This window comes from Somniosus microcephalus, chromosome 13 (assembly GCF_052327205.1).
Source record: "Somniosus microcephalus isolate GS21.2 chromosome 13, FLI_Smic_1.0, whole genome shotgun sequence".
Lineage (NCBI taxonomy): Eukaryota > Metazoa > Chordata > Chondrichthyes > Squaliformes > Somniosidae > Somniosus > Somniosus microcephalus.
The window spans coordinates 70,761,304-70,782,983 of NC_140999.1; the positions used below are offsets into that span (position 1 = coordinate 70,761,304).

Genomic DNA, 21,680 nt, shown 5'->3' on the forward strand with positions numbered 1-21,680 from the left:
GGAATAAAAAGCTAGTATCAGTAATGGTGACCATGAAACTATCGGATTGTCGTAAAAAACCCATATGGTTCACTAATGTCCTTTAGGGAAGGAACTCTGCCATCCTTACCTGGTCTGGCCTATATGTGACTCCAGACCCACAGCAATGTGGTTGACTTTTAACTGCCTTTTGAAATGGCCTAGCAAGCCACTCAGTTGTAAGAAACTGCAACATAAAGCAATAATAATAAGAATAAAACCAGACAGACCTCACGGCATCGACCTAGGCACCGGCTTCGGACACAACAATGGCACACCCAGCCCAGTCGACCCTGCAAAGTCCTCCTCACCAACATCTGGGGACTTGTGCCACAATTGTGAGAGCTGTCCCATAGACTAGTCAAGCAACAGCCTGACATAGTCATACTCGCAGAATCATACCTTTCAGCCAACGTCCCAGACTCCTCCATCACCATCCCTGGGTATGTCCTGTCCCACCGGTAGAACAGACCCACCAGAGGTGGCAGCACAATGGTATACAGTCAGGAAGGAGTGGCCCTGGGAGTCCTCAACATTGACTCTGGACCCCATGAAGTCTCATGGCTTCAGGTCAAGCATCGGCAAGGAAACCCCCTGCTGATTACCACCTACCACCCTCCCTCAGCTGATGAATCAGTATTCCTCCATGTTGAACACCACTTGGAAGAAGCACTAAGGGTAGCAAGGGCACAGAATGTACTCTGGGTGGGGGACTTCAATGTTCATCACCAAGAGTGGGGGTGGAGAACTTCAATGTTCATCACCAAGAGTGGCTCGGTAGCACCACTACTGACTGAGCTGGCTGAGTCCTGAAAGACATAGCTGCCAGACTGGGCCTGCGGCAGGTGGTGAGAGAATCAACACGAAGGAAAAATCTACTTGACCTCATCCTCACCAATCTACCTGTCGTAGATGCATCTGTCCATGACAGCATTGGTAAGAGTGACCACCGCATAGTTCCTGTGGAGATGAAGTCCCGTCTTCATACTGTGGACACCCTCCATCGTGTTGTGTGGCACTACTACCATGCTAAATGGGATAGATTCAGAACAGATCTAGCAGCTCAAAACTGGGCATCCATGAGGCGCCGTGGGTCGTCATCAGCAGCAGAATTGTATTCCACCACAATCTGTAACCTCATGGCCTGGCATACCTTGAGTCTCTTCGCCGGGAGCAAGCGGAAGCCAAGCGCAAACAGCGGAAGGAGCGCACGTCAACCCAAGTACCCCACCCACCTGCCCCTTCCACCACCGTCTACCCCACCTGTGACAGAGACTGTAGGTCCCACATTCGACTCATCAGTCACCTGAGAACTCATTTTTAATGTGGAAGCAAGTCATCTTCGGTTCCGAGGGACTGCCTAGGAAAAAGAGAAGATATCCCTCACTCTACCATTACCATCAAGCCAGGGGACTAACCCTGGTTTAATGAGGAGTGCAGAAGAGCATGCCAGGAGCAGCATCGGGCATACCTAAAAATTAGGTGCCACAGGAAGCTGCAACACAGTACTACATGCATGCTAAACAGCAGAAGCAGCATGCTATAGACGGAGCTAAGTGATCCCTCAATCAGTGGATCAGATCAAAGCTCTGCAGTCCTGTCACATCCAGTCGTGAATGGTGGTGGACAATTAAACAACTAACGGGAGGAGGAAGCTTCATGAATATCCCCATCCTCAGTGATGGCGGAGCCCAGTATGTGAGTGCAAAAGACAAGGGCTCCTTAATGCCACACTCGGTCAAATGCTGCCTTGATGTCAAGGGCAGTCATTCTCGCCTCACCTCTGAAATTTAGCTCTTTTGTCCATGTTTGGGGCTGTAATGAGGTCTGGAGCCAAGTGGTCCTGGCGGAACCCAAACTGAGCAGGTTATCGGTGAGCAGGTTATTGGTGAGTAAGTGCCGCTTGATAGCACTGTCGACCACACCTTCCATCACTTTGCTGATGATTGATAGTAGACTGATGGGGCAGTAATTGGCCAGATTGGATATGCCCTAATTGATTTTGTGGACAGGACATACCTAGAATCATAGAAAGTTACAGCACGGAAGAAGGCCATTTCGGCCCATTGTGTCCACGCCGGCCAACAAAGAGCTATCCAGCTTAATCACACTACCTAGCTCTTGGTCCGTAGCCCTGCAGGTTACAGCATCCCAAGTGCACATCCAAGTACTTTTTAAATGTGGTTAAGGTTTCTGCCTCTACCACCCTTTCAGGCAGTGAGTTCCAGACCCCCACAACCCTCTGGGTGAAGAAATTTCCCCTCAAATCTCCTCTAAACCTTCCACCAATTACTTTAAATCTGTGCCCCCTGGTTTTTGACCCCTCTGCTAAAGGAAATAGGTCCTTTCTATCCACTTTACCTAGGCCCCTCATAATTTTATACACCTCAATAAGGTCTCCCCTCAGCCTCCTCTGTTCCAAGGAAAACAAACCTAGCCTATCCAGTCTTTCCTCATAGCTAAGATTCTCTACTCCCGGCAACATCCTTGTAAATCTCCTCTGCACCCTCTCTAGTGCAATCACAATTTTCCTGTAATGTGGTGACCAGAACTGCACGCAGTACTCTAGCTGTGGCCTAACTAGTGTTTTATACAGTTGAAGCATAACCCCCCTGCTCTTGTATTCTATGCCACGGCTAATAAAGGCAAGCATTCCGTATGCCTTCTTAACCACCTTATCTACCTGGCCTGCTACCTTCAGGGATCTGTGGACATGCACTCCAAGGTCCCTTTGTTCTTCTACACTACTCAGTGTCCTACCATTTAATGTGTTTCCCTTTTCTTGTTAGCCCTCCCCAAATGCATTACCTCACACTTCTCCGGATTGAATTCCATTTGCCACTGTTCTGCCCACCTGACCAATTTATTGATATCTTCCTGCAGTCTACAGCTTCCTTCTTCAGTATCAACCACACAGCCGATTTTAGTATCATCTGCAAACTTCTTAATCATACCCCCTATATTCAAGTCTAGATCATTGATATATACCACAAAAAGCAAGGGACCTAGTACTGAGCCCTGCGGAACCCCACTGGAAAAAGCCTTCCAGTCACAAAAACACCCATCAACCATTACCCTCTGTTTCCTGTCTCCGAGCCAGCTTTGAATCCAACTTGATACTTTGCCCTGGATCCCATGGGCTTTTAACTTCGTAACCAGCCTCCCATGGGAACCTTCTGAAAAGCCTTGCTAAAGTCCATGTACACTACATCAAATGCTCTACCCTCCTTGTTACCTCCTCAAAAAATTAAATCAAGTTTGTCAGACATGACCTTTCCTTAACAAATCCGTGCTGACTATCCTTGATTAATCCGTGTCTTTCTAAATGAAGATTTATCCTGTCCTTCAGAATTCTTTCCAATAATTTTCCCACCACCGAGGCTAGGCTGACTGGCCTGTAATTACTCGGTCTATCCTTTTCTCCCTTTTTAAACAAGGGTACCACATTAGCAGTCCTCCAGTCCTCCGGCACCACACCTGAAGCCAGAGAGGATTGGAAAATGATGGTCAGGGCCTCTGCTATTTCTTCTTTTGCTTCGCTTAACAGCCTGGGATACATTTCATCTGGGCCTGGGAATTTATCCACTTTTGAAGCTGCTAAGCCCCTTAATACATCCTCTCTCACTATGTTTATTTCATCTAATATTTCACACTCTTCCCTGATAGCAATGTCTGCTTCGCCCCTCTCCTTTGTGAAAACAGACGCAAAGTATTCATTAAGAACCCTACCGACGTCTCCCGCCTCCACACACAGATTACACTCATGATCTCTAATAGGCCCTACCCTTTCCTTAGTTATTCTCTTACTCTTAATATATTTATAAAACATCTTTGGGTTTTCCTTGATTTTACTTGCCAAGAATTTTTCATGCTCTCTTTGCTTTCCTAATCTTTTTACTGCACCCTTGCACTTTCTGTACTCCTCTAAAGATTCTGGAGTATTTAGCCCTCAGTATCTGTCATACGCCTCCCTTTTTTTCTTTATCCTACCCTGTATGTCTCTAGACATCCAGGGGGCTCTAGATTTGTTAGTCCCACCTTTTTTCTTTAAGGGCACATATTTGATCTGAACCCTCCAGATCTCCTCCTTGAATGCCTCCCACTGCTCTGACACTGATTTACCTTCAAGTAGCTGTTTTCAGTCCACTATGGCTAAATCCCCTCTGAGCTTAGCAAAATTTGCTTTTCCCCAATTTAGAATTTTTATTCCTGATCTATCCTTGTCCTTTTCCATAACTACCTTAAATCTAACTGAATTATGGTCACTAGCACTAAAATGCTCCCCCACTGATACGCCTTCTACCTGCCCAGCTTCATTCCCTAAAACTAAGCCCAGAACCACCCCCTCCTTTGTTGGGCTTGCTGCATACTGGCTAAAAAAGTTCTCCTGGATACATTTTAAGAATTCCGCACCCTCTATACCCTTCACACTAATTTTATCCCAGTTAATATTGGGGTAGTTGAAATCCACTAATATTACTGCCTTTTCACATTGTTTTCCACATTGTCGGGTAGATGCCAGTGTTGTAGCTGTACTGGAACAGCTTGGCTAGAGGCGCGGCTAGTTCTGGAGCATTAGTCTTCAGCACGACATCCAGGATATTGTCGGGGCCCATAGCCTTTGCTGTATCCAGTGCGGTCAGCCATTTCTTGATATCATGTGATGGTGGGGACCTCAGGAGGAGGCCAAGATGGATCATCCACTCGGCACTTCTGGCTGAAGATGGTTGCAAACGCTTCAGCCTTATCTTTTGCACTCGCGTGCTGGACTGCACCATCATTGAGGATGGGGATTTTAATGGAGCCTCCTCTTCCCGTTGTTTAATGGTCCACCACCATTCACGTCTGGATGTGGCAGGACTGCAGAGCTTTAATCTGATCCGTTAGTTGTGGGATCGCTTAGCTCTGTATATAGCATGCTGCTTCCGTTGTTTAGCATGCATGTAGTCCTGTGTTACAGCTTCCCCAGGTTGGCACCTCATTTTTAGGTATGCCTGGTGCTGCTCCTGGCATGCTCTTCTAAACTCCTCATTGAACCATGGTTGGTCGCCTGGCTTGATGTTAATGGTAGAGTGAGGGATATGCCGGGCCATGAGCTTACAGATTGTGGTGGAATACAATTCTGCTGGTGATGATGGCCCACAGCACCTCATGGATGCCCAGTTTTGAGCTACTACATCCATTCTGAACCTATCCCATTTAGCACGGTGGTAGTGCCACACAACATAATGGAGGGTGTCCTCAGTGTGAAGACGGGACTTCACCTCCACAAGGACTGTGCGGTGGTTACTGCTACCAATACTGTCATCTGTGAAAGGTAGATTGGTGAGGACGAGGTCAAGTAGGTTTTTCCCTCGTGTTGGTTCTCTCACCACCTGCTGCAGGCCCAGCCGGGCAGCTATGTCCTTCAGGACTCAGCCAGTAGTGGTGCTACTGAGACACTCTTGGTGATGGACATTGAAGTTCTCCACCCAGAATACATTCTGTGCCCTTGCTACCCTCAGTGCTTCTTCCAAGTGGTGTTCAACATGGAGGAGTACTGATTCATCAGCTGAGGGAGGGAGGAAGGTGGTAATCAAATAGCAAGAGGTTTCCTTCCCCATGTTTGACCTGAAGCCATGAGACTTCAATGTTGAGGACTCCCAGGGCCACTCCCTTCCGACTGTATACCACTGTGCCACCATCTCTGGTGGGTCTGTCCTGCTGATGGGACAGGACATACCCAGGGATGGTGATGGAGGAGTCTGGAACATTGGCTGAAAGGTATGATTCTGTGAGTGTGACTATGTCATGCCGTTGCTTGACTAGTCTCCCAATTTTGGCACAAATCCCCAGATGTTAGTGAGGACGACTTTGCAGGGTTGACTGGGCTGGGTGTGCCGTTGTCGTGTCCGAAGCCGGGTGGTCTGTTTATTCTTATTATACTTTCTTGTAGTGGTTTGTTACAACTTAGTGGCTTGCTAGGTGATTTCAGAGGGCAGTTAAGAGTCAATCACATTGCTGTGGGTCTGGGGTCACATATAGACCAGACCAGGTAAGGACAACAGATTTCTTTCCCTAAAGGTCATTAGGGAACCAGATGGGTTTTTACGACAACCCAGTAGTTTCATGGTCACCATTACTGGTGCTAGCTTTTTATTCCTGGTTTATTTAATTAATTGAATTTAAATTCCACACATGCCGTGGTGGGATTTGAACTACACGTCTCCGGATTATTAGTCCAGGCCTCTGGATTACTCGTCCAGTAACATAACCACTGTGCTACCAATCCTGCGGCACACGATCCAGCAGAGGTCACTGGACAGTGATCACTATTGTTGTTCTGGTTAAGACAGCGTCCTCCTCGGCTCTAGCTCAGCTCAGACAAGGTGTATTTACCCACAATGCCTTGGGGAACACTTATTATGTTCTGTTAGCAACCAGCCCATACAACTCAGAAAGCTGCTACTTTGGGGCTTTTTTGGGAGCAGGGAGACAGGGAATGTGTTTTGTGCAAATGTGTATTTATTTATCGCTGAAAAGATGCTGTTCTGTGACTCCCCTTTCCAGACCACGTGTTCTGCTTTTGTTAGGATGTTCAGGAGAAGTGGACTGGGGAGTTCTGCCCTGGTGAGAGCCCAGGCCCAGCTCGCTGGGCAGAGAATATTAGAAAGCTTCGAGGATTCTGGGGACGAACTGCAGGTAATGAAAAATTGTCTCACAAAAAGTACCCTTTTGACACCCTTGGTGTCGACCTGCATTTTTCTTACTCGGCTCCTGGGTCGCTGGAGCCTGCTCAACTTTGCCCATTTTTCGTTTTGTTTTGTTTTCTTTCTATCTTTCTCTAAACCTTTCTATCTATCTATCCCCAACACCTATAGGTATTCACACATTTTATGTCTCATATTTGTGATAAGTGGCTTGGCCTGATAAGTGGCAAGTAACATTTGTGCCACACAAGTGCCAGGCAATGACTATCTCCAACAAGCGAGAGTCTTAACAACTTCCCCATGACATTCAACGGCATTACCATCGTCGAATCCCCCACCGTCAATATCCTGGGGGTCACCATTGACCAGAAACTCAACTGGACCAGCCACATAAATACTATGGCTACAAGAGCAGGTCAGAGGCTGGGTATTCTGCGACAAGTGACTCACCTCCTACTCCCCAAAGCCTTTCCACCATCGAGGAGGCACAAGTCAGGAGTGTGATGAAACACTCTCCACTTGCCTGGATGAGTGCAGCTCCAACAACACTCAAGAAGCTCGACGCCATCCAGGACAAAGCAGCCCGCTTGATTGGCACCCCATCCACCACCTTAAACATTCACTCCCTCCACCACCAACGCACCGGGTCTGCAATGTGTATCATCTATAAGATGCACTGCAGCAACTCACCAAGGCTTCTTCGACACCTCCCACACCCACAACCTCTACCACCTAAAAGGACAAGGGCAGCAAGCGCATGGTTAACACACCACCACCTCCAAGTCACACACCATCCTGACTTGGAAATATATCGCCATTCCTTCATCGTCAGTGGGTCAAAATCCTGGAACTCCCTACCTAACAGCACTGTGGGAGTACCTTCACTACACGATCTGCAGCAGTTCAAGAAGACGGCTCACCACCACCTTCTCCAGGGCAATTAGAGATGGGCAATAAATGCTGGCCTTGCCAGCGATGCCCACATCTCATGAATGAATAAAAAAAATGTAATTTCTTTCTTTCATTTTCCCATTATGTCCATTATTGTCTAATGCTAATATCACTTCTGCCACTTAACCATCTCCTGTTCTCCCCTTTATAGATCATTCTATTACTTTACTTGTGCATGTTTTTGTTATTTTTCTTTCCCCTTAATTCTACGGCCCCAACTGCTGCTTCAGCTGAGATCAATTAAGTCCAACTTGTGACCTGCATGCCTTAGTACTACACCACATCATGCATCTTCTAACTAAGCTATCAAGGAAGCTCAAGTACATACACTTTTTTCCCCATTTAAAATATATAGAATCCCTAGGGCTATTCTCATCCAGGTATCAACCCATGTGGTACGTTCCAGCACTGAACCTCCTTGAATCTACATGCTTTCTCTTTGAGGTGGCAAAAGCAACCATTTTCTAAACTATCAGTCTTGTATTTGCAGGATTATATGAACACTCTCTATAAGAAAAACAGTGCCCTGAAAGTTAATCCATTCAACCTGCATGAAATTAGTGATGTAAGCGACCTTTCAATAGAGGACACAGTAGCCAGAGAATGGAAAGAAAATCGATATTTGAAAACTGCAGCCACTATAAAGCCAGCTGAAGGCATCAGTGAGCTGCCATTGACTGGCAATCGGTTCTTGAAGAAGCCAAACAAATTGGCAGTATCGCAAAGTCCCACAGTGAGTAAGAGCATGTTGAAGAAAGCTCATGAGGCAGACACAAGAAGACCTGATGCTGCCTCTGCGTGGGTCAGATCCTCCAGTGCTGCGCTTGCCAGACTGGCACAAATAGAAAATAAAATCATGAGCAGGAAACTGAGTGCACTCACGATCGATTCAGATGAGGATTTGCAGATGTCCGATGAGAGGCAACTTTCCCCCAAGTCAAGCAGTGAGTTAAGTGGAAAAGGGAGCAGGTTCCTGAAGAGAATGGCAGATACTGCTGCGAAGCAGGAGTTCAATGCCGGGGGTCAGAAGAAAGAAATGAGATCTTCAAAGAAAGGCAAACATAACGCACACCCTAAAACTCCAGTCAGAGTGGTCACAATCGACAGTGATGAGGAGGAAATGAGAAGGATGCTGGGAGGCTCCCTAGAACTCTCCGATGAAAGTGAACTTATAAAAAGATCGCAAGGGACTCCACAACACAGTTCCAAATTGCACAACCAGGTAGTGTACACGCATAATACTACTTCAACAACAACTTGCATTTATATAACCTCTTTAACATAATAAAACGTTCCAAGGTACTTCTTCTTCTTAGGCAGTCCCTCGGAACCGAGGATGACTTGCTTCCACATTAAAAATGAGTTCGCAGGTGACTGATGAGTCCAATGCGGGACCTACAGTCTCTGTCACAGGTGGGGCAGACAGTGTTTGAAGGGGCGGGTGGGTGGGGTGCTTGGGTTGACGTGCGCTCCTTGCACTGCCTGCGCTTGGCTTCCGCTTGCTCCCGGTGAAGAGACTCGAGGTGTTCGGCGCCTTCCCGGATGCTTCTCCTCCACTTTGTGCGGTCTTGAGCCAGGGATTCCCAGGTGTCGGTGGGGATGTTACACTTTTTCAAGGAGGCTTTGAGGGTGTCCTGGAAGCATTTCCTCTGCCCACCTGGGGCTCTCTTGCCGTGCCGGAGCTCCGAGTAGAGCACTTGTTTTGGGAGTCTCGTATCGGGCATGCGGACAATGTGACCCGTCCATCGGAGCTGATTAAGCGTGGTCAAAGCTTCGATGCTGGGGATGTTGGCCTGAGCAAGAACACTGACGTTGGTGCGCCTATCCTGCCAATGGATTTGCAGGATCTTGCGGAGGCAGCATTGGTGGTACCTCTCCAGTGCTTTGAGGTGCCTGCTGTACATGGTACATGTCTCTGAGGCATACAGCAGGGCGGGTATCACTACTGCTCTGTAGACCATGAGCTTAGTGCCGGGTTTGAGGTCCTGGTCTTCAAACACTCTTTTCCTCAAGGTACTTCACAGGATTGTTATCAGACAAAGCTTGACACCAAGCCACATAAGGAGATATTAGGACAGGTGACCAAAAGCTTGGTCAAAGAGGTAGGGGCCTAGATAGCTGAAGGCACGGCCGCCAATGGTGGGGCGAAAGAAGTGGAAGATGCACAAGAGGCCAGAATTGGAGGCATGCAGAGTTCTGAGGGTTGTATGGCTGGAGGTGGTTATAGAGATAGGGAGGTGCAAGGCCATGGAGTGATTTGAACACAAGGATGAGAAGTTTAATTCGAGGCGTTGCTGAACCGAGAGCCAATGTAGGTTTGTGAGCACAGGAGTGATGGGTTAACGGGACTTGGTGCAAATTAGGATACGGCTAGCAGAGTTTTTGATGAGCTGAAGTTTAGGGAGAATAGAAGATGGGAGGTCTACCAAAAGCAATTTGAAGAGCAAATGCATCTGAACGCTTTTACTTTATTTCAAATAATTTTACTTTGTTGAGTTGTACAAGAATTCGGAACCTTTTTTGGGTTATGGTAGAATACAAAATATATGCTGCTTTGCAGATTACACAGGATTTACAAATACATACTTGGGCAGGGTTACCAGTGAGTTTGGCCACAGTCTCTCCTTGTCAGAAGATGCTAGTCACACAAGGGGAGGGGGAGTGAAGGGTTACCATTGGGTGCTCATACTTGGTGCTTGTGGGAGCTGAGGGGTATGATAGGGTCCATTAAGAGGTTGGCCATGGGATCCCTTGGGCTGCAGGGCATAGGGTGTATGTGGGATGGGCCTGGAGGAAGTGGGCCCATGTCTCTTGTTTCCCTAGCTCCAGGTTCAAATGTTGCATCACATGCCACTCTTGGTAGATATCCCCATGGGTGCTTTGGTCATATGTATTTTGTGAAGTTCCAGATTGCACCAGAGCAGAGTAATGCACTGGATTGTAGGTCATACATCTGGGTGCGGAAGGTAGTGTCAGATCTGGGCATAATGGAAGAAATTACTCGGTGGCATAGTGGTTAGCACTGTTGCCTCACAGCGCCAGGGACCCGGGTTCAAATTTGGCCTCGGGCGACTGTCTATGTGGAGTTTGCACATTCTCCCTGTGTCTGCGTGGGTTTTCTCCGGGTGCTCCGGTTTCCTCCCACAGTCCAAAGATGTGCAGGTTAGGTTGATTTGGCTATGATAAAATTGACCCTTAGTGTTAGGGGATTAAATACGTGGGGTTACGGGGATAGGGTGGGATATGTGTCGGTGCAGGCTCGATGGGCCGAAATGGCCTCTATCTGCACTGTAGATTCTGTGATTCTGTGAAATCCTGTGGGGGAGATGTGGAACTGGTCAGTCAGCTGGTTGGATTGGGCAATCCTGGAGCAGTTTCAGTGATGCTCTTCTCATCCCAGGTCTTGAAGCCATTTGTGGCAAGTGTCATTGGAAGATTGTAGCTGTGTAAAACGGGCAGGTCCTGCTTTATGCTTCCCTCCAATCTTCTAGATTAGTGACACTATTGGATGTTTCCAAGCACGAATCATTGACTGCACTGTAGTTGGACATGGTCAATTACCTATTAAACTATACAATTTAATAGCACATTTGGCCCATTTTGTTTGATCCAGCTCTTTGATAGAGCAATCCAGAACAAATCCCACTCTCCCTATAGTCTGCTTCAAAGGTTTATCCAATTTTCCCTTAAATATTGCAATGATCTCTGCCTCAACCACTCACAAGGGAAACAAGGATAAAAGCAAAAGATAGGAAGGAGAAAAACAAAAGTGGCAGTCAGAGAAATCAACGGTTTAAATCAAACATGGCCACAGTAAATAATAATTCTAATAGGTCTAAGAGCGTTAAAAAAACAAGCCTGAAGGCTTTGTGTCTTAATGCGAGGAGCATTCGTAATAAGGTGGATGAATTAGCTGCGCTAATATAGGTAAACAAATATGATTTGATTGGGATTACGGAAACATGGCTCCAGGGTGGCCAAGGCTGGGAACTCAACATCCAGGGGTATTCAATATTCAGGAAAGATAGGCAAAAAGGAAAGGGAGGTGGGGTAGCATTGCTGGTTAAAGAAGGGATTAACACAATTGTAAGGAAGGATATTAGCTCTGATGATGTGGAATCTGTATGGGTAGAACTGAGAAATACCAAGGAGCAGAAAACGTTAGTGGGAGTGGTATATAGACCTCCAAACAGTAATGCGGAGGTTGGGGATGGCATTAAAAGGGAAATTAGAGAAGCGTGCAATAAGGGCACAGCAGTCATCATGGGTGACTTTAATCTACATATAGATTGGGCTAACCAAATTAGTAACAATACTGTGGAGGAGGAATTCCTGGAGTGTTTACGGGATGGTTTCCTGGACCAATATGTCGAGGAACCAACCAGAGATCAGGCCATCTTAGACTGGGTATTATGTAATGAGAAAGGATTAATTAGCAATCTTGTTGTACGAGGCCCCTTGGGTTGGAGTGATCATAATATGATAGAATTCTTCATTAAGATGCAGAATGAAGTAGTTGACTCAGAGACTAGGGTCCTGAATTTAAATAAAGGAAACTACAATGGTATGAGGCGCGAGTTGAGTAGGATTGATTGGGGAATGTCACTCAAAGGGTTGACGGTGGAAAGGCAATGGCAAACATTCAAAGACCGCATGGATGAACTACAGAATTTGTTCATCCCAGTTTGGCATAAAAATAAAACAAAAAAGGTGACTCAACTGTGGCTAACAAGGGAAATTAGGGATAGCATAAGATCCAAGGAGAGGACATATAAATTGGCCAGAAAAAGCAGTAAACCTGAGGATTGGGAGCAGTTTAGGATTCAACAAAGGAGGACAAAGGGATTAATTAAGAAGGGGAAAATAGAATCTGAGAGTAAGCTTTCAGGGAACATAAAAACTGATTGTAAAAGCTTTTATAGATTTGTGGAGAAAAAGATTGGTGAAGTCAAGCGTAGGTCATAAGAACATAAGAAATAGGAGCAGGAGTAGGCCAATCGGCCCCTCGAGCCTGCTCCGCCATTCAATAAGATCATGGCTGATCTGATCCTAACCGCCAATCTACTATCACAGAACTATCTCCTGAATCTAACAGAATTAGACACATGAAATAGGAGCAGGATCAGGCTACACGGCCCCTGGGCCCTCTCCGCTACCCACAGGGCCATGACCAATCCGAACCTAGACTCATGTCCAAATTCCTGCCCGCTCCCCGTAACCCTTAATTCCCTTTACTTCTAGGAAACTGTCTATTTCTGTTTTAAACTTATGTAATGATGTAGCTTCTACAGCTTTTTGGGGCAGCATATTCCATGGACCTACCACCCTCTGAGTGAAGTAGTTCCTCCTCATCTCAGTTTTGAAAGAGCAGCCCCTTATTCTAAGACTATGCCCCCTAGTTCTAGTTTCACCCATCATCGGGAACATCCTCCCCGCATCCACCCGATCCAACCCCTTCACAATCTTATATGTTTCAATAAGATCGCCTCTCATTCTTCTGAACTCCAATGAGTAGAGTCCCAATCTACTCAACCTCTCCTCATATGTCCATCCCCTCATCCCCGGGATTAACCGAGTGAACCTTCTTTGTACTGACTCGAGAGCAAGTATGTCCTTTCTTAAGTATGGACACCAAAACTGTATGCAGTATTCCAGGTGCGGTCTCACCAATACCTTGTACAACTGAAGCAATACCTCCCTATTTTTATATTCTATCCCCCTAGCAATGAAAGCCAACATTCCATTGGCCTTCTTAATCACTTGCTGCACCTGCATACTAACCTTTTGAGTTTCGTGCACCAGGACCCCCAGATCCCTTTGTACTTCAGTACTTTCCAGTTTCTTGCCATTAAGATAATAACTTGCTCTACGATTTTTCCTGCCAAAGTGCATAACCTCACACTTTCCAGTATTGTATTCCATCTGCCAAATCTCTGCCCACTTACTTAGCCTGTCTATGTCCCCTTGCAGGTTTTTTATGTCCTCCTCACTCACTACTTTCCCTCCCATCTTAGTATCATCTGCAAACTTTGATATGTTACACTTGGTCCCCTCCTCCAAATCGTTAATATAGATTGTAAAGAGTTGGGGACCCAGCACTGACCCCTGCGGAACACCACTAGTTACTGATTGCCAGTCTGAGAATGAACCATTTATCCCAACTCTCTGCCTTCTGTTAGATAGCCAATCCTCTATCCATGCCAGAATATTACCCCCAATCCCGTGATGTTTTATCTTAAGCAATAATCTTTTTTGTGGCACCTTGTCAAATGCCTTTTGGCAGTCTAAATACACTACGTCCATTGGTTCCCCTTTATCCACCCTATATGTTACTTCCTCAAAGAACTCCAGCAAATTTGTCAAACATGACTTTCCCTTCATAAAACCATGCTGACCGGGCAGCACGGTGGCATAGTGGTTAGCACTGTTGCCTCACAGCGCCAGGGACTCGGGTTCAAATCCGGCCTCGGGTGACTGTCTGTGTGGAGTTTGCACATTCTCCCCGTGTTTGCGTGGGTTTTCTCCGGGTGCTCCGGTTTCCTCCCACAGTCCAAAGATGTGCGGGTTAGGTTGATTGGCCATGATAAAAAAATTGGCCCTTAGTGTTAGGGGGGATTAAATACGTGGGGTTATGGGGATAGAGCTTGGGTGGGATGGCTGTCGGTGTAGGAACCGGGTGCTAGGGTTTGGATGATCAGCCATGATCTCGTTGAATGGCGGAGCAGGCTCGAAGGGCCGAATGGCCTACTCCTGCTCCTATCTTCTATGTTTCTATGTTTCTATTAAATTATGATTATCCAAATGTCCTGTTACTGTCTCCTTAATAATGGACTCCAACATTTTACCTACCACAGATGTTAGGCTAACCGGTCTATAGTTTCCAGCCTTCTGTCTACTGCCCTTTTTAAATAAGGGTGTTACATTAGCAGTTTTCCAGTCTGCCGGGACCTTTGCTGAGTCCAGGGAGGTCCCTTGCAGTCAGAATCAGGGGAATTTATAATGGGGAACAAAGAAATGGCAGACCAATTAAATACATATTTTGGTTCTGTCTTCACAAAGGAGGACACAAATAACCTCTCAGAGATGTCGGGGAACATAGGGTCTGATGAAAGGGAGGAACTGAAAGAAATCAGTATTTGTAGGGAAATGGTGTTAGGGAAATTGATGGGATTGAAGGCCGATAAATCCCCAGGGCCTGATAATCTACATCCTAGGGTACTTAAGGAAGTGGCCCTAGAAATAGTAGATGCATTGCTGATCATCTTCCAACATTCGATGGAATCTGGAACAGTATCCATGGATTGGAAGGTAGCTAATGTTACCCTACTATTCAAAAAAGGTGGTCGAGAGAAAACGGGGAATTACAGACTGGTAAGCCTGACATCGGTAGTGGGGAAAATGCTAGAGTCCATTATAAAAGATGTAATAACAAAGCACTTGGAAAACAGTGACAGGATCGGACAAAGTCAACATGGATTTACAAAAGGTAAATTGTGCTTGACTAATCCACTGGAATTTTTTGAGGATGTAACTGGTAAAATAGATAAGGGAGAACCAGTGGATGTGGTGTATTTGGACATTCAGAAGGCTTTCGATAAGGTCCCGCACAAGAGATTAGCGCGTAAAGTTAAGGCACATGGGATTGGGGACAAGGTATTGACTTGGATAGAGAACTGATTGGCAGACAGAAAGCAAAGAGTTGGAATAATCGGGTCTTTTTCCGAGTGGCAGGCAGTGACTAGTAGGGTACCGCAGGGATCGGTCCTTGGATCCCAGCTATTCACAATATATATTAATGATCTAGACAAGGGAACTAGATGTAATATCTCCAAGTTTGCAGACGACACAAAGCTGGGTGGGTGTGTGTGCTGTGAGGAGGATGCCGAGAAACTCCAGGCTGATTTGGACAGGTTGGGTGATTGGGCAGAAGCATGGCAGATGCAATATAACGTGGATAAATGCGAGGTTATCCACTTTGGTGTCAAAAACAGGAAGGCAGATTATTATCTGAATGGCAATAGATTGGGAGAAGGGGAAGTGCAACGAGACCTGGGTGTCCTTGTGCACCAGTCGCTGAAGGTAAGCATGCAGGTGCAGCAGGCGGTTAAGCGGGTTCGAGTACAGGAACAAGGATGTCTTGCTGCAGTTGTACAGGGCCTTGGTGAGACCACATCTTGAGTACTGTGTGCAGTTTTGGTCGCCTTATCTGAGGAAGGATATTCTTGCCATGGAGGGAGTTCAGCGAAGATTCACCAGACTGACACCTGGGATGGCAGGAATGACGTATGAGGAGAGATTGGGTCGATTGGGCTTATACTCGCTGGAGTTTAGAAGAATGAGAGGGGATCTCATTGAAACTTATAAAATTCTGACAGGACTGGACAGACTAGATGCAGGAAGGATGTTCCCGATGGTCGGGGACTCCAGAACCAGGGGTCACAGTCTAAAGATAAGGGGTAAGCCATTTAGGACAGAGATGAGGAGGAATTTCTTCACCCAGAGAGTGGTGAACCTGTGGAATTCTCTACCACAGAAGGCAGTAGAGGCCAATTCATTAAATATATTCAAGAAGGAGTTGGATATATTTCTTAAGGCTAAAGGGATCAAGGGGTATGGGGAGAAAGCAGGGACAGGGCACTGAATTTGGATGATCAGCCATGATCGCATTGGCGGAGCAGGCTCGAGGGGCCGAATGGTCTACTCCTGCTCCTATCTTCTATGTTTCTATGTTTCACTGTGGCAAAGCATTCCATCCTCCCACATCTCTCAGTGTAAAGAAATTTCTCATAACCTCCCCTCTCACTCTCAATTTCAAATAGATGACACTCATCATTGACTCCCCAACCAGAGGAAAGTCTTTCTCCATTCACTCTATCAAAACCTTTCATAATGTAAAAATCCACTCTTAGCCTTCGCTGCTCCGGTAGAATTAGTCTTTCCCTATTCATTCTTCTCATGACTATGGTTTCCCATCCCTGACATTGTTCTGATTAATCTACACTGGATGATTCCTGTGGTTTTAAAGCCCTTTCTATAACGGGGTGCCTCTAAATGTGATCTAATTAATATTTTGTACAAACTTATCATTATTTCTTTACTCTTGCAGCCTATGCCCCTATTAATAATAATTCAAAATCCTGTCGGTCTTTTTTATAGCTTTACCCACTTGTACTTGCAGGAAATTATGTATTTGAACCCTTGGAGCTCTCTGTTCATCCACACCCTTCAGCATTTTTTCATTGAGTGTATAGACCAATTCTCATTTCAAGTTATTCCACCTAAAATGTATTACCTCACACTTATCCACATTAAATTACATCTGCCACCCATCTGCCCATTCCACTAATCTATCTGTCTTCATGAAGCCTTTCACGGCCCTCCTCACTGTTTGTGAAACCCATTACTTTTGTGTTGTCAGCAAATTTCAAGATTGTGCTTTCTATGCCCAACTCAAAATCATCTAGATACACACCAAGCATAAAAGTGTCCCAGCACTGGCCCCTGAGATACATCACTTCCAATTCTTCGCCAATCTGAGCAACGCCCTTAACTCCTTTGTTTCCTGTCCATCAGACACTTTTCTGTCCATGCTGCTGCATTTCCTCTTGTATCATATGTCTGAATTTTGTAACAAGCCTCTTGTGACATCTGATCAAACACTTTCTGAAAGTCCATATTTGCTACAATACATTCCCTTTATTTATCTAATCGGTCACTTCTTCAAAAAATCTACTAAATTTATTTATAAACCATGACTTGCCTTTAACAAACCCGTGCTGGCTTTCCTTCATTAACCCATACATTTCCAAATGCTTACTTATTTTAGTTTGAAATATGGATTCTAAGAGTTTATCTACAACTGATCTTAGACTTGATCTTGGTCCATAGTTACCTAGCTTATCCTTCTGTCCCTTCTCATCTTTTGAATGTGCCCCAAAGACATTGTGCTCAAGCATAAGCAGAGGAAGTTCCATTTTACCTGGGGTCGAAAGCCTTTACTGCATCTCGGGACAGTATCAACACAGGAGAGCTTGTGCTGGTGCAGTGATGCACCACATTGAATCATACAGGGTGGTAATGGACTATTTGCTCATGTGGAGGGTAACTGTCGACACAGGCTGGTTGGGCCGAATGGCCTGTTTCCATGTTGTAACTTCTACGTTTTGTCTGCCAAGAGGTATCCTCTTATAAAGCCAGTTTGATCTGGGTGAATTAAATCAGTCAAGAGGTGAGAATTTTGGTCAGCATTTTATAGTCACAGTTAAGGGCTGTGACAAAAACAGAGAAATCTGTCGTTATTTTGTACAATTTTAGAGAGTCAGGGTAAAGCCAAGTTTTAAAAAGGTGGTTTTCGCCAGCTATGTCCCTGGAGTGGCTTTTGTGAGAATTCCCTTGTTCAGTAGCTGCATTGCAACTACACAGCCTCTGGCTCACAGCTGGGGAAATCCCTTTGATCTTGAGGGAACTGTTACTTGTCTCCTTTCTGGGGTGATGTACGAGATGTAAAATATCATTTCCTATTTATCAGGTGTTGAGAACCATTGTAACTGGGAAGGTGAAAACATCACTGATGGTTGGAGGACCAGGCTTCAGTAAGATACGGAGACCTTTCCCATTCTATATAATCCTTGGTCTAGGTGTAACTGTTCAATTTGTTTATTATTTATAATCTTTGGTTGCGAATTTCTAAATATTTGGTTGCACTTGTTCCTGACTTGTTACTGATTCATGCTTTGTTTTACTCTTAGTCTGTCTTGAGGAACCATCCAAGGAGCAAATTGAGAATGCCCTCTCCACCCAGTGTGGGCTCCCGTCAATTGGGAATGCCCTCTCCACCCAGTGTGGGCTCCCGTCAATTGGGAATGCCCTCTCCACCCAGTGTGGGCTCCCGTCAATTGGGAATGCCATCTCCACCCAGTGTGGGCCCCAGTCAATTGGGAATGCCCTCTCTATCCAGTGTGGGCTCCCCTCAATCGAGTCAGTCTCCAAGAATGAGGTTTGTGAAACGATCCCCATCTGAGCGAAGTGAGATTAAATCTCTGGACGAGCTCTTTACTGAACCCTCTGTTGCTGAGGATGTCAGAAGTCTTGACAATGAGACTTCTGATGGTGAGTATGTCTTTGTACCTAATTTTAGGCATCTTGTTCCATTGGAATTGGTGATGAGCGTAAAGTTTGACAGACTGTTCAAGGAGTCTGCAGGCCACAGTTTTGCTAATCCTCAGTTTCTAGCTGTATCTGTCCACACTGTAGCAGTAGTACAGAAACATGGGAAATTTTAGCAATAGGGAAAGGTCATTTGGTCCAACAAACATGCCCCTTTTTCGAATGATCTCAACCACACATTGATTTCCCACCATATTCATCTATCCTCACTTTCTCCAGAAATGTATCTAGTTGTTTCTTGAACTCATTCCTAGTTGGTAACCTAGTTTCCTGGAGTCCCGTAGCGCCAGATCATCTGTCAAGTTGGTTTGAAGCCGTGGTTCCTGTTGTTTTTCCATGGAGTTACTCTGGGACATAGGGCGAGTGGGTGTTGCTTCTCTTGGTAACAACACTTTTTAAAGAAAGAACTCAAACCAGATTTGTCTTTTCCAGTATAAAATGAGGAGAACTTTGGATAAAAAGTACTCTCCCTAGACTTAGACTCTCCCTTAATAGACAGTGAACATTGATAATAGAAGCTACTTGATATGTGGGGAGCATCACAGCTGAATCTAGTCCTGTCCTCCTCTGCCATCTACACACACGTATTTTGCAGCAGGAGTCACTAGAGAGCAAACAGGAGTGGGAACCCTATCTGATTTATATTTCCTTTTTGTGTAGCCCAGGGACACCAAGGCTCTCGTAGTGTCCCAACTGCTATCTAAGCTGAGATCAGCAAACCCAGCACTCTCTGTGATTTACCTGGAAGCTCCTGGTTTCTGTGAGTTAATATCACACAGCGTGGTGCATTTGCCTACTAAGCTGGCAGGGAAGCTCTAACTGGCCAGTATAAAATGAGGCATACCTCCGGAGTACGCCTCTGAAATATTTCCGAACTTGCCTCCTGGCTCCACAGCTACGGAGAGTTCGGGTCATGGGCCTGCGTAAAGGCCCACAGATCCCAGGGATGCAGGCAGTTCGGAAGCGCCCCTGGGACCACGTGGGCCAGGGCTCCAATGAGAAAGGAGGATTTCATTGCAGTCATTTCCGAAAGAAATCTCCTAATGACATACAATGGAATCCCAAATAATTAAACAATTTAGACAGCTCTAATAAATATAAATGTTCTGATTTTCAAATTACACCAAATACAATTAAAATTTTAATTTTTTGAAAAATAATTTTAAACATTTTAATCTAGGCCAATATTTGCATAAACTACTTTTAAGTGTTTGTGCATCATTTTTTATTTTTTAATTAAGATTTATATTAACCCTTACGCTGCTGAAAGCAGGCCCTATGCCTGCTTTTACCAGCCGTAAGAGTTTTGAGTGCAATTGCTGGGCAGTGGTTGGGCAAATAGCCCAACTCTGCGCCAGCGAAAGTGATTTTCTAGTTGGTTTGGTAGATCTGTCAAGGCGTACCTTGACAGATTGCAAGTTCCGGGTGTTCGCGCATGCACAGCGCTTGCGGAAACCCGGAACTTGCGGGGCTTTTCAGAAGGCTTACGGCAGCCATCATCGGGACCGCAAATTCCAGGCCAGTATGTTTTGTACTTTTGTCCCAGGCCATGTCTGGCAGCTAGTTTGACATTTTCTGTAGAACTCCAATAGATATAATGTCACACATAGGAAGTTCTGTTTGGGTGCAGCCTGGGAGCAGACATTTTATGTAGAACTGTGAAAGGACAATAAGTTGTGGGCAGCACTTCCCGTTCTGATGGCATCAGTTCTACACAAAATGTCTGCTCCCAGGCTGCAGGCAAACAGTGCACAATTAAATTAGGAGACAGTATTTCAGAAGCTGGTGTTATGTGGGGCAGTGCTCTTTATAATCATATTGCTCTGCCATGTCACTTTCTAACATGTATTTCACATCTGTTTCAGACTTCCGGCTAAATATCTTGACTCTGGATGATTTGGTTCCAGCTGTAGAACATAAAACAGCACTGACTGTGAAGGTAACCTGTTTGTTTTGGTGCAGTGCCGGCCCCTATAAGCTGTTACTGGATTTTAAGTTTTGCAGCAGCATGTAATTTCCCATCCCCATATGGGCGAGCTGCCAATCAAAGGTATTTTTGGAGCTCACCCATAATATATTTCAATGAAGCTGACCTCAGCAACCATGGTGGGGTCAGCGCTCAGGATATTGGGCAGGTACGTGCTGTACACTGCCTTCCTTCTAGTCTGGCTTGTGTCTCTCCAGGCCTGCTCTCATGCACCTCATAAGGTACCTATAGAGTAACATAGGCAGAGATGTGAGCATGTCATATATTCCCCGAGAAGTTGCTTTGCATCGGGAGAATGTAAGGAGGGGGTAAATAGAAAATACAAGTAAAGCTGTGATGCAATGTACTGACACGCTGTGCAATATGTATAGAATCATAGAATGATACAGCACAGAAGGAGGCCATTCAGCCCATCGTGCCTGTGCCGGCTCTGGTAGAGCTATTCCATTAATCCCACTCCCCTGCTCTTTCCCCAAAGCCCTGCAGTATGTTTGCTAAAAATTATCTAAAGGGAAATAACTTTAAGATCAAAGCTAGTGGATGGCTGGATGTTCTGGGAGGCTTTGAAATCTATTGTGATCGATCACTGACAGCTTTGCTTAATTGTGATATCTCAGGAATGGGGTTGATTGACAGCTCCTTACCTAGGCACAGAATATATTTGGCAGCCTTGCAGCAGTTCAGCAATTCTTCCTGTTCTATTGACATGGAAGGGAACACATGAAGGCTCCATGGGGGTAAACTGAACCTCCCATGTCAGTTTTGTGTTGGGGACACTGGTCCAGGTTCAGTGTTATTAGGAGAAGTGGTGAAGCATTCTGGGGGAGAAATTGGGTGAGTAGCGCCACCTGTTAGCGCCTAAAGAGGCA

At 45.6% G+C, this 21,680-nt stretch overlaps 1 protein-coding gene across 5 annotated transcripts in view; it reads left to right on the top strand.

Annotated features, from left to right (window-relative positions):
- The window catches only part of c13h19orf44 (chromosome 13 C19orf44 homolog), a 110,296-nt gene that overhangs the window by 79,301 nt on the left and 9,315 nt on the right, over nt 1–21,680 (top strand). For 4 of the 5 annotated variants that reach the window (XM_086005013.1, XM_086005010.1, XM_086005012.1 and 1 more), the window contains exons 2-5: nt 6,568–6,699; nt 8,149–8,880; nt 18,407–18,767; nt 20,690–20,763. In XM_086005013.1, the coding sequence (XP_085861139.1) occupies nt 6,592–6,699; nt 8,149–8,880; nt 18,407–18,767; nt 20,690–20,763 (1,275 nt within the window). In that variant the 5' untranslated portion in view covers nt 6,568–6,591. The remainder of the gene's footprint in view (nt 1–6,567; nt 6,700–8,148; nt 8,881–18,406; nt 18,768–20,689; nt 20,764–21,680) is intronic. The other variant, XM_086005015.1, reaches the window with a different exon arrangement.